The sequence below is a fragment of the Typopeltis vanoorti genome, chromosome 15, assembly GCF_054136105.1.
Source record: "Typopeltis vanoorti isolate ZY-2024b chromosome 15, IOZ_Tvanoo_1.0, whole genome shotgun sequence".
In the NCBI taxonomy this organism is placed as follows: Eukaryota; Metazoa; Arthropoda; class Arachnida; order Uropygi; family Thelyphonidae; genus Typopeltis; species Typopeltis vanoorti.
The window spans coordinates 34,634,019-34,647,518 of NC_143563.1; the positions used below are offsets into that span (position 1 = coordinate 34,634,019).

At 32.8% G+C, this 13,500-nt stretch overlaps 1 protein-coding gene across 2 annotated transcripts in view; it reads right to left on the reverse strand.

Moving 5' to 3' along the window:
• Positions 1-13,500, reverse strand: part of Abi (tyrosine kinase Abl) — a 147,276-nt gene that overhangs the window by 110,424 nt on the left and 23,352 nt on the right. For both annotated transcript variants that reach the window (XM_090404950.1, XM_090404949.1), the window contains exon 3: positions 4,801-4,968. In XM_090404950.1, coding sequence (XP_090261076.1) covers positions 4,801-4,968 — 168 coding nt within the window. The remainder of the gene's footprint in view (positions 1-4,800; positions 4,969-13,500) is intronic.

A 13,500-nucleotide genomic window follows, 5' to 3' on the forward strand; every position in this document is an offset into this window, starting at 1 on the left:
TCACTAAACTTTGTGTGAGACTTTAGGGGACTGTGCCCCAACATATCCAACAGTTGCCAGATGGATGGCCAAGTTTATAACTAGACATCCTGAGACAACAGATGCTCCCAGGTCAGGAAGACCTTCCACAGCGATCACACCTGAAACATCAATGAGGTGCATGCCATGATCCTTGATGATAGACGAATACCAGCCAAAGACATTGTAACTACTCTGAGGATATCCAGTAAATGAGTGGACCTTTTGCATATCCACCATCTGGACATGCAAAAGCTTTCAGTGAAGTGGGTCCTGAAATGTTTGAATGCGAACTAAGAGAGAAAACACGTGCTGTCATCTCAAGGCATTTTGGATCATTTTGAGAAATCAGGTGCAAAATTTTTGGCTCATATTGATTGTTGATGAAACGTGGCTTCATCAACATAACCCAGAGACCAAACAACAGTCAGTGGAGTGGAAACACAAAAGTTCTCCAGCCAAAGTTCCAAACCCAGCAAGTCAGCAGGGAAAAATTCTTGCCATTGTCTTTTGGAATATGGATGGTGTAATCCTTACCAAATACCTCAAAAAAAGGTGAAACTTACAGCAGCAGCTCTGAAGGAGGTACTGAATGAAAAATGCTGTGGGAAACTGAGCAGAGGTATGTTGCTTTTGCAGGACAATACACCTGCTCACACTGCTCATGAAGCCTAACAGACAATACATAACTTGGGCTTTCAATGTCTGCCTCACCCACCCTATTTGAAAGACCTAGTCCCATTTGACTATTACCTATTCCCAAATTTAAAGAAATACTGGAAAGGAACAAAAGTTACCACAGATGATGAAGTCATATCTGCAGCTGTGGACTATCTATCCCAAAGGCTTTAACAGACCTTTAAGGCCCACAGCCTTCCAAGCATGCTTGGATTTCGTAACCAAAGTACAAGGATAGGATGGTCACCCCTATGCCTGTAAGTATTCTTGGCTGTATCCCTGTGTGTTCACGGGGCCGGTTTGCCTGTTTGCGGGATGAAAAACCCCAGATAAACTGGCGGAAAAAACTCTGCTGTCCATGCCCAAGACTGGCTAACTTGGCTATGGCTGAGGAAGATCCTTAAGCTCCTCATGTCAGCGACGGGAATCGAACCTAGGACACTCCTTCCCCAGGCATATGGTTGCGAAGCGCAAAGCCACTAGGCTAACCCTGCGAACTGGTTTGTGCAACAAGGGAAAGACTTTTTTCTCAGAGAATTGCAAATGATACAGCAGCGTTGTAACAAGTGTATAACATTTTGTGTGATATATGTAGCATAATGTGTAAGTTACATGTTCCACCTCAATTCCTTCATGGTGAATATCAGAACTTTTCAGCATACCCTTATACTATAGGTATATAGTAGTACTATACTACACCCATGGTCAGTGATCAGCTATAAGGGGCTCATGCGAACCCTTTGTTAAATTTTTCTCAAATTTTCAAGCCCCTTGTTCTTCTTGTTTATTTTTTTATTTTTTCAAAAAAAAAAAACATTTTTTGAAATATATTAAGCGACAAACTCATACGGTAACTTAACAAAAATTAGTATATTAGGCAGTGCATAGATTTGGAATTATTGTTTCAACTCCTCTATAACGAATGCACGCAAGTTTGAAAATAAAATAAGCGCATGCACTATCTTAACCCTTCTCTCTTCTGGTAGCCAATCATATGGTAAAACCAGTAGCCAATCAAATGTTCGTAAAACTGTCATCAACGGGTGGTTGTTCCACTGGACATTAGTTCTGTGTTCGTCAGTACGCTGATGTATAACAATTGTTTGTGTTTAAAATTTAAAAATAACAATACATTTAAAAACTGTATATTCAACAAATTTTATTTTTATAATTGCAAAAATATTTTTACCCATAAAACATGAAAAGAGTCAAATTTATTACATTTGTTTGGGAAAGAAAAAATAATGAAAAGTGATTCTGCTGATTCTACTGCAGTTGAAAATGAAGTCGAAGATAATAAGCATATTGATTCAATGAATATGCAACAAGTTGGAGGAGAAAAAGAAAATCATTTACCTGATTGCTGTAATGAGAAGCAAGCATCGCATTTCAAAACGCAATAATAAGTGGTTAGAAGTTAAAAATGGTAAATTAGGATGTCGTGTTTGCTCAAAATATAAAAACTTAGGTGTTGTAGGAGAAAAAAGTTGTCACCTATCAAAGAAATGGGTAGAAATGAAAAGAACCAAATGGAAACACTACAGACTCAAGAACTACATCTGTGCATAAAAAAGTTATCCAAACATAATGAATCATTTGTTCATAATAAAATCATAAAAATAAATGAAGAATGTAGCAAATCTATATTACCAAATTTAATTGACAAACTAAAAATGTTTAATTCTGTTTATAGTCTGGTGAAGAGAAACCGATCAATGTCTGATTTACCAGATTTAATTGAGCTGCAAATTAAAAATGGTATTGATCTTGGATTATCATTGCATTCTAGGTTCTCAGGAATTAGAATAGTTGAACATATTTCTAAACAAAGAAAATTAGAAATATTCTCCAAAATAATAGAAAAAAATTGCAAAATTTCTATAATAGCAGACGAATCGACAACATTATCGAAAATAAGTGTTTTAGTTATTCACATACAAGTTGAGCTCACTGAACCATGTATGATTTTTGTAGATCTTGTAGAACTAGAAAATACCACCATGGAATGCATACATGCTACTATAATTGCTACTTTAAATTCATATGGATTTTCTGATAACTATTTAAAAAATCATCTCATTGCATTTTGTTCTGCTGGAGCTAGTGTAATGTTAGGAAAAAAATCAGGTGTTGCAATGAAACTTCTACAAAAATTTCCCAACATTGTGATTTGGCATTGTGTAGCTCATCGTTTACAATTAGCATTAGACGATTCGATAAAAAACATTAAAGAAATAAATCATTTTGAAATATTTATGGATAAATTATATGCTTTTTTATCATCAATCACCAAAAAATCAACAAGAATTAAATACGATTGCAAAAGACCTTGGTATCGAAATTTTAAAGATCGGCCGTGTGTTTGGACCACGATGGGCAGATTGCAGTTTACGAACGGCTCTTGCTGTGTGGAGAAATTCCCCAGCTTTATGCAAGCATTTTGCATCAAATGATAAATATAAGCGCTTTTTAAACAGACTTCTCAATTTGGAATTTTTAAAAGATCTAGCATTGATGATTGATATCCTACAGGAATTATCATATCTGTCAGAAGCTCGACAAAGTTGCAATATAAGTATTATAAGGGTTAACTCCTTAATATGCGAATAATTAATGATTTTAAAAATTCTGTAAGTTCTTATGAAACTAAAATTAGTACCATGTTAAAATCAAAAGAATTTGAAGGAATAGCAATTGAAAGCAAAATCAGATTTTACAAACTACAGCGAGAAACATTCCCCAGTTACGTGTCCATGGTTAGAAGGAGAAAAGAGAATAAGATCTATAAATTTTATTTTGAAATATGAAATTAAAATGAATGATTTTAGAGATTTAGTGGAAATGGCTTTGAACGGAAAGTTACAAAACGAAATTCCCAGCACGGGAATTTCGTTTTGAAAATACCAAAGTGATTATAACAATTGCAGTTTGCAGCGATGAAGCAGAATGAGCTTTTAGTGTGATGAATAATATCGTAACAACGAAGAGATTTTCTCTCACTATAAAACATATTTCGGATTTAATGACAATAGCCATAAATAGGAAATCCTTGAATGAATTTAATCCGAATCCCTATGTCAAATCTTTTCTAGAAAATCATCGCTCGGCTATAGATCCTCCTAGAAGAACACAAGACGTGAGGGAGGAAGGAAATAAGGAATGGCAGCTGTTGTCATAACTATTTCCTTAAAATAATTGTTTGTAAAATGTTAACCTGTAAAAATTTTACATTTACCTGAATTTTTTCTAGGTAAATGTGCACCGGACAGTGAATTATTTATTTTTTTTCAATGTAAAACTGTCTCATCATCTCGAAAGTGCTTTTATTAAATAAAATACTACCATTTTACAAATAAGAATTCACTTTTGGTAATCACATATAAATAAATAGGACTATAAAATAATGCACCTTGATTGGTACCGTTGATTATCACTTGAAGTATAAAAACAAAAGAGAAATAACATATTTCAATATTATTGTGTTTAGATAATATTTATTAATTATTTATAGATTGTTTGTCATAAAAACGTCTATCACAAACCAAACAAATTTATTTTGTTTATAAAAAATGTGGACTATTGCTGTGTGATTACAAAAAATTTTTAAATTTTGATAGTTAAAAAATGTTTTTCTCATGTAAGATAAATAACACGGATGATTGCATGCAAATATTTCATGTTTAGATCATGAAATATTTGTTTAAAAATGATAGCCTTTAAAGGTTGATTGTCCCCTCATACTTTTTGATTGGCATTTGTACACAAGCTGTATTAATAAAAGTTTTTGTTTGATATATAGCTTTTTTTTTGCTCGACAATGCGAGCCCTTTGTTAAAATTTCCATAGCTCATCACTGCCCATGGTACTATACTTCAGGTTATATACCTATAGTACATTGAGATGAAGCAAAGAATATATCTTGGTTTGCAACAATTTCTAAAATATATAAACAATAAAATTAACATCCTGTAATATCTAGTTGTCAGAAGACCAAAAACGTTTAGTCATAATGATGTAACTCAAACACAAATTGACTGGCATCACCATGATTTTTGTCCATTCTGATATCAACTAAACTTAATCTCATATTTCAAAATAAATTACCTGTGCAATATGATTAATTTGTGATTCCATTTCAGTAAGCTGAGCAGTCTGCAGATCCAACATGTGCAACAAATTATATGCAAGTGTGTTAATTTGATAAGCCACGCTTGCCAGAGACTGAGTTGTGTAGTTTTTTGTTTCTTCCAATGCTGCTCTCTTATTTTCTGACTGAAAAGAATATTGTGTGAGACATAAGAGATAACACATTTCAAAAGGTTACATTAAAATGAGCCATTTTCAAAAAAAAAAAAAAAAAAAGTTAAGAAGTGAGTAAAATAAATTAAGTAAAATCTGATTTGACTTTTCTGGTAATTAAACTGAAAGTAACATTTCAGATATCAGTTATTACCTAGACTTAATATTCATTTACAATATGGTATTCTAGTGTTACATCATGAACATTAGCAGCAGCATCCCTCAGTTCTTTTTTAAAAACCTTCTACATAAAGACATATGAAACAAAAAAATCTATTTTGAATGATACCGATCTTAATAGTGTTCATACTAGGCCATGATTTCAGATACTCGCTTTCAAAGAATGACAGCCAATATATGCAACTTCTATGTTGGCAATACAAACTGTAGTCTGCCTTTATCTCAATTAAATTACTAATCCATAACTATATGTAAAAAAATGTTCTTTCGTGTCTCTCTATTCCCATAAAAATATATTGATTATGCTGTTGAGAGATTATAATAATAGAAAGTATAGAGTGTAGCACGTACTGATTTAAGTTAGTATTACCTGACAGGGAGAGATTAAGCTGGCTGAGGACCCCTGGCAGTAAGATTTACGGGGTCCCTAAAAAAAAAAATGTTTATATATGTGTATGCTAACAAAGAGAACTAGGGCTTCACTATAACAAAAAAAATTAAACAACATAATATGTGATTTAATATTTTTACTTCAAAAACACTGCAATTTTTCTTTATAATAACATCAGGCACAAAATATTATAAAAAAAAATATAAAAATTAAAATTATAACAAAATAATAAAATATTTTAAGAAAAAAAGGAAGAAATATAATAAAACCTTCTTTTACAAAGAATTTTATAACCACATGATACTCAATTTTATCCATTTCAAGGGATACAGACAACACTTTTGCTTCAGACAGCAGTATAAAACAAACTACTTGATAGAATGACTTGCAATTTCACATGGATGCTTATGACAGATGTACCAACTTAGAAAAAAAATCTCTTGCCGATAGCGTTGCCATCTATGGTCGAGGCTGAGAACTTTTCAGACCACCCTTGTATATATACATATACATACATACATATACATATATATATATATGTATGTATTTTTATACAGTATATATACACGTATTCTCCAGATGATAACCTTGATATGGAAGTCAAAAAGTCAGGTAATTATTCTGGTTTATATTAAACTGAAGAGATAGTTGTCTCTCTTACATTGAACCATACCTTATACCCCTTACATTGAACTATAGTTATTTGCATAAAAAAATTAAGTTTTTTTTTTAATTAAAAAAAAATTCAGACAGCCATAACCATAACTTTCAATATCAGTACATTTATATGAAGTTTTGTTTTCTTAGTGGAAAAGTTACTCCTAGGCTACATCCCTAAATTTTTTACCTGTAATTTTGAAACACCTTTTTATATAATGTTTAAAGCTACAAACATGAAAATAAACATGAGGAAATTTAAAAACCAAACCTTCCTGTATTTACCTTTTTTTAATACTTAGACAGTGATCCACATTTATTATAATGAATATGGATCACTGTCTAAGTATGAAAGAAAGGTAAATACAGGAAGTTTTGCTTTTAACATTTCCTCATATTTATATTTGTAGCTTTAAACATTATATAAAAAGATGTTTCAAAATTACAGGTAAAAAATTTAGGGATGCAGCCTAGGTGTAACTTTTCCACTAAAAAAAACTTCATATAAATGTACTGATATTGAAAGTTATGGTTATGGCTGTCTGAATTTTTTTTTAATTAAAAAAAAAACTTAATTTTTTTATGCAAATAACTATAGTTCAATGTAAGGGGTGTATGGTATGGGTAGTAGGGGTAGCACCTCTACCTGCTCAGCAGTCGCATCAAAATATTTGGTGGCTGGGTAGAATTGGTCCCCGCTGTTCGTGCAACTCTCACTTAAGCGTCCAAGTAGCTGGTAGAGTGTATCAGTGCCCACACCCTAAGACCGTGCCTCAACTGGCATGCTAAAATAAGTGAGGATATCAGCATTTTATGCTGTAGTGAAGGAGAGTGTCTCCTCCTTGTTGCACTTGAAGACTAGAATGGCAGAGTTAACAAATGACCAAAATTTATGACAATGGTAACGAAGGCATGACAGCAAACTATGACATAGTCTGGGCACACTCCAGGACAAAACAGAGATGTGGCCAGTTACTATGGAAAAGAGAGGAACCTCACCACGTACCTTCCACAGTAAACCGTGTCAGATTTAAACAATAGAGGGATGGTTGGACCCTCTGCAACTTTTGTAACTTGGAAACATTACAGGGAAGAAGAGAAAGAAACTGGGGAATGTAAGACAGAGATACTATGAAAACAGCATATGAAGAAGATACCTTAAACCCTCTAGGGAGGGTATTTCCTGATCCTTGATGTCTGAAAACCAAGAATCTTCTCTTAAGGCTTGCAACTTGAAATGTAAGAACCTTATATGAAGCTGGAAAGTTAGATAACCTTATACAAGAACTTGAAGCAATGAAAACTGATACTGCTGATATCAGTGAAATCAAATGGATTATCAGTGGAAAAATAAACAGAAAGAGTTGCTCAATTATATACTCATTTGGAGACAGTCATAGGAATTTAGCAACATTTGTACTAAAAAATAAGATTAACAATCCTTACTCGGATTTTGGCCCATAAGTGACAGAGCAATTGCATTAAAAATTGCATCTCAACCTTTTAATAATATTTTTATCGTCCAAATATATGCACCTACTTCTGATTACCCAGATGAAGATGTAGAACATTTCTATGAAGGCATTCAAAATACACTTAACAATACAAAATCAGATGACAACTATTGTTATGGGAGATCTAGATGCTAAAGTAAGCTCAGAAAATATCTCTTCCTGTATGGGAAACCAGGGAATGGGACATAGAAATCCAAGAGGAGAAAGACACACACACACACATGGAAAAGTCAAAGAGACAGCTATAGGAACCAGACTGACTATATAAAATGATTAAAAAAAAAAAAATTCCAGAATAACATCTTACCATCCAAAATATACCTGGAGGATGATATTCAGAGGTCATTAAAGGAGCAAAACAATTAAAGAAAATTCCTATAAACATAGAAAAATATGATATTGGCTCCCTTAAAAATCAAGAAATACAAGATATATTTTTAAAGGAACTGACACAATCCACTGCTGTTAATGATCCTGATTCCAATAAGTATCCTTATCCTAAAGATGAGATTGAGGATAGACGGCTATAAGATCACTGACTGACATATGTAACAAAATATATGAAACTGGACACCTGCCAAAAGATTTTAAGCACTTTATATTCCTACCAATACCTAAAAAATCTAAGACAATCAAATGTGAAGAGTACAGAACAATCAGTCTAATCAGTCAGATAGCAAAAGTCATGTTATATATCATCCTAGAAAGAAATAAACATAAAATCAAATTGGAAATTAATGAAACACAATCTAGTTTTCAGGAAAATAAAGATACTAGAGAAGGACTCTTTAACATTAGAACTATTATACTATTATAGAAAGATATCTGGAGAAGCAGAAAGAAGTCTGCTTATGTTTTATTGATTACCCAAAGGCTTTTGAACAATATACAACATAAACAACTAGTAGAATGTATCAAAAAATTAGGAGTAGATGATAAAGATACCAGATTACTAATAAATCTATATTGGGAGCAAACTGCTTCAATAAAAATATCAGGATAAACCTTGGAGGAATTTCAAGTAAAGAAGGGTGTCAGACAAGGCTGTGTTCTTTCTCCTATATTGTTTAACCTCTATACTGAAATTATCTTCCAGCAATTAGCAGAATTTAAAGGAATCAGCATAGAAGGCAGGAATATAAACAACTTAAGATATGCAGATGATACACGTATTGCTAGCTGAAAATAAAAAAGATCTTCAAAACCTACTAGAAGAGACGCAGAAGCTAAGTGAAAAACATGGACTGAATTTCAACTTCAAAAAAACCAAAACCATGCTAGTAACAAAAGAAAAAGGGAAAATACATGACATAAATATTAAGATCAGAGGAAATACCTTGAATACACGGAATAAATTTGTTTCTAATTTAGAACATGATTTATATAAAATAAGACTGAATGTATATAAGATTTTGAAACACCTAAATGCAGATACCAAAGAAAACATAAAATTAAACACTGAATTAAAATTAGAAGAATTTCTAAATTTCTACACAGAACTGTGACAGACAAATATTTTAAAAAAGACAACTGGCAAACAATTAACGAAAATGAAAAGGAAATAACTGAGGAAGAATTAGAAATCAGCCTGAAAGAAACAAGAAATGGAAAATCACCTGGAGAAGATAAGTTAGGTTCAGAACTATATAAATATGCAGGAACAAGATTCAAAAAAAGACTCTTATTATTTTTAAATAAAATTTACTCAACTGGTATCCCCCCTCCCCCAATAGAATGGAAAAAAGCAGATTCCTATCTTTAAGAAAGGTAATAGAGATGACCCTAAAAACTATAGAGGTATCAGTATACTAAATTCATGTTACAAAATATACAGCAGAATCTTAAATAACAAACTAATGAAATATTCTGAAAACTTTATTCTAAAGGTACAAAATGGATTTAGAAAAGGACGATCATGTATAGACCCAGCCTTCTGCCTAAAACTAATAATAGAGAAAAGAAGAGAATATAATTTAGAAACACATATTGCATTTATTGACTTTGAAACAGCATTTGACAAAGTTAAAAGAAACATATTATTTAACATATTAAAAGAAAGACAAATCCCAAATAATATCGTAAAAGCTGTCACAAGTATATATGGAAATAATCAAATATAAATAAGATTAAATCATGAGCTATCATATACAAGAGAGATAAACCAAGGGCTCCGACAGGGATGTCCCCTCTCAGCAACTCTTTTTAATATCTACTTAAATGAAATAATAATAAAATGGAGTAAAAATTTACACCAAGGAATTAAACTTTCACCTACAGTTAACTTAAACACTCTCCTCTTTGCAGACGACCAAATAATAATTACAAATTCTGAAGATAACTTACAGAAAGCTATTTTAAATCTAAATGAGATATCCAAAGATTATGGTATGATAATATCAATGGAAAAATCAAAAACTATGGCCTTTAAAGGACAAGATCCAGCAAGAACTAAAATAGTATTAGATAACAAGATCTTAGAACAGGTGAATTCATTTAACTACCTAGGATGTATGATCACTTATGAAAATGAAAAAGATATAAACATAAAAATTGCAAAATATTTAAAAATAACAGGAGTTATTAACTCTATATTTAAACCAAACCTAGTTCAAAAACAAACCGAGCTAAAAGTATACAATACATTAGCCCTACCGGTCTTAATGTATGGAAGCGAAATCTGGACAATAAAACAAAAAGACAAACAAAGATTAACAACAGCAGAAATGAAGTTTATGAGAAAAACTGCAAAGTATACCCTATTTGATCACAAAAGAAACGAAGATATTATGAAAGAATTAAACCAAGAACCAGTAATTGAAAAAATTAAAAAATATAAACATAAATGGATGGAACACGTTCAAAGAATGAAAACAGAAAGATTACCAAAACAAGCCTTAAAGTACAAGCCATTAGGAAATAGAAAACCAGGACGTCCTCTTAAACGATGATTTCTAAGGCTGGAACAGGCCATGCTAGGCCTAAATCCTTGATACGTATGATGATGATGATGAGGAAATACCTTAGATCAAGTAGAGAGTTATATATATTTGGGCCAATTAATTACAGAGAATGGAAAGTGTAAGGCAATATTAAGGATAGAAATTGCTAGAGCAACCTTCATTAGCATGAAAAACATTCTGACCTCAAGGGAAATTCATGCAAAAGCAAGAATTAGGCTGTCTAAATGCTATGTATGGTCAACACTGCTATATGGAGCAGAAACCTGGTCAATATCAAAATATTGTGAAAATAAACTAAAAGTCTTTGAAATGTGGATCCTCAGAAGAATCCTTAGTGTACCATGGACTGCCAAAAATCTAATTTAGAGATGAATGGAGAAGATAGGACCCATTAAAAAATGGAAAACCACCTAACCTGTATCTTTAATTTATAGTATAACCAAGTGAAAAAACTTCCAACAACTTTCTCTAATCCAGAGTAATTTAATAATAAGGTGTGGCAAAAGGTGATATTTCCGTATCACCTTTTGGCATCTCGTATATGAAAATATGACTTCTGCATTACTTCACCCTTAGTATCACCTCTGAGTCTGGCTCCTATTGAAGAGACCTCAATAAAGGTCGAAACCAGTCTGGGTAGTGACCTTTCCCATAATGCTTAACATTATACATACCCGTAAGGATATGTGCTTTGCATTATATGATACTAAGGCAAGTGATGTGAAGTCATTAGCTTCTATATACGAATTGCCCCAATCCTGAAAATACTTCAGGTGCAAACTTTGTTTGCTTACACTTGGATAAAGGATTAAACCAAGTATATAATTTCTTGGAATCTTTAATTTACACCTACTTTGGTCACAATCCCTACAAAAAACACTTTTAGAAGGAATGATACAAGGAAAAAGAAGAGGAAGACAAAGAACAGATTGGATGGGAAACATTAAGGACTGGACTTTTTTGTCTTATGAAGAATGGAAGAGAGAAGCACAAAACCGTACATGGTGGAAACTTATGGTAGTCCACCTCCTGGAAGGAGACGACATTTAACAAGACAAAATAGTTCGATAAATGTTCAGAATTATGGATCATAACTTCATGAGCTCATATGAAGGGGGAAAGTTCGGATAAACATGTAGAACAAAAATGATAGTAAAGAAACTGATATAACCACAAGAAAGAACATACTAGTAGCAGAGTTATGAGGGTAACTTATGTTCTTATATCCTCATATTCTTTCTTGTGGTTATATCAGTTGCTTTAATATCATTTTTGTTCTAGGTGTTTATCAGAACTTTCCAGACCCCCTCCCTAGTTGCAGGTCTTTTAGAGTCAAATATATATTTATTTGTATTTATCTGTATGTATTTGTGTGTGTGTATATATATACACACTCCGAAGTTACGCAGTAGGTGGGACCAACAAAAAGTGCGTAACTCAGGGTATAATTTTGCATGTAATTTATATATACAAACATACAAAATATTAGTTAATTGGGACCAAAGGTTTACAAAAACACCTATATTTTTTAAGAAATATAATCATAATTGTAGTTTTTCGTACATAAAAAAAAGAAAGTTATTTCGATGTCGATGGTTTCATAAAATCTAATAGATTCATCTGACGGCATAATATTTTTTTCTTTCTCTTGTCACACAAAATTTCTTCATAGCAAGCTAATGATTTTTTTATTCCTTGCCTTGTGGCTACAATTCGTTCCTCATATGTCCTCCAAAATCTGTAAACCTTTCTTTTATGATTGTTCTTACTGTGGATTCCTGTAGATCGAACTTCTTTGCTAACTCACAAATTTTCATTCTGCCTTCAAAATCCTTAATAATGTTGAATTTTGTTTCCAAAGTCAATGGTTTTCTTTTCTTGCTAGCTGTAGAAGAATCGGACTTGCTTCTTTTGGACAACATTATTATTTTTTATGTGATAAAATTTTTATCAAGAACATAACATTAAACAATCGCAAGGTTTGTAGACTATAAAAATCGTGTATGAATGGAGACTGCGCGAAACATGTCAGTGCTTGTTCACAGCATGTGTGACACTGGCGAATGCGGGCGGCGCCAGTTAGATACAACTAATGGTGAGGCATGAAGCGGGACGGGAATACGTACACATAAGAAACCGCGTAACTCCGGATTCATGTAAGTCGGGGTAGCGTAAGTCAGGGTATGACTTTATATATATACACACACACACACACACACACACAAAGATCCTAACCAGAGTTTAGTCAGTTATCAGCAATTTAGGCAGGATTTAGACGTGGTTTCCTGTCTAAATCCTGCCTAAGATGTGAAGAACCTTTATAATGGCTTTTTAGCTGAAGATGAGTTTGCATTTCTATCCCATTTTCTATCTTCAGACTGTGCACTAGATTAACTGCTCTATCCTAATCAGTAAGCAGGTTTCCAAGAAACAAAGTTACTTGGTCATCACAGGCCACTTAGCCTAACACAAAAAGGTAGATGAGATATTATCATCATCATCAGAGACCTCAACGGAGTTAAAGCTTGTCAAAGGAGGACATCGCCCACACCAGCTATCATACCTTCTCCTAAACTCATTCACGCTAGATGCACTTACCACTTCAATGGGGAAACTGCTACACTCATTCACTGATGATTTGTGAGATGAAAGATTTAGCTTAACTGCACACAAACTTAACTTTTACAAATGATGAAAAATTTCATCAACTGATATGGCTTCAATCATATCGCTGTTCTTTCTCCTGTCAGCAGTCCAAAGTCTTAACCCATCCTCATAATCTACATTCCATGATCCAAATATA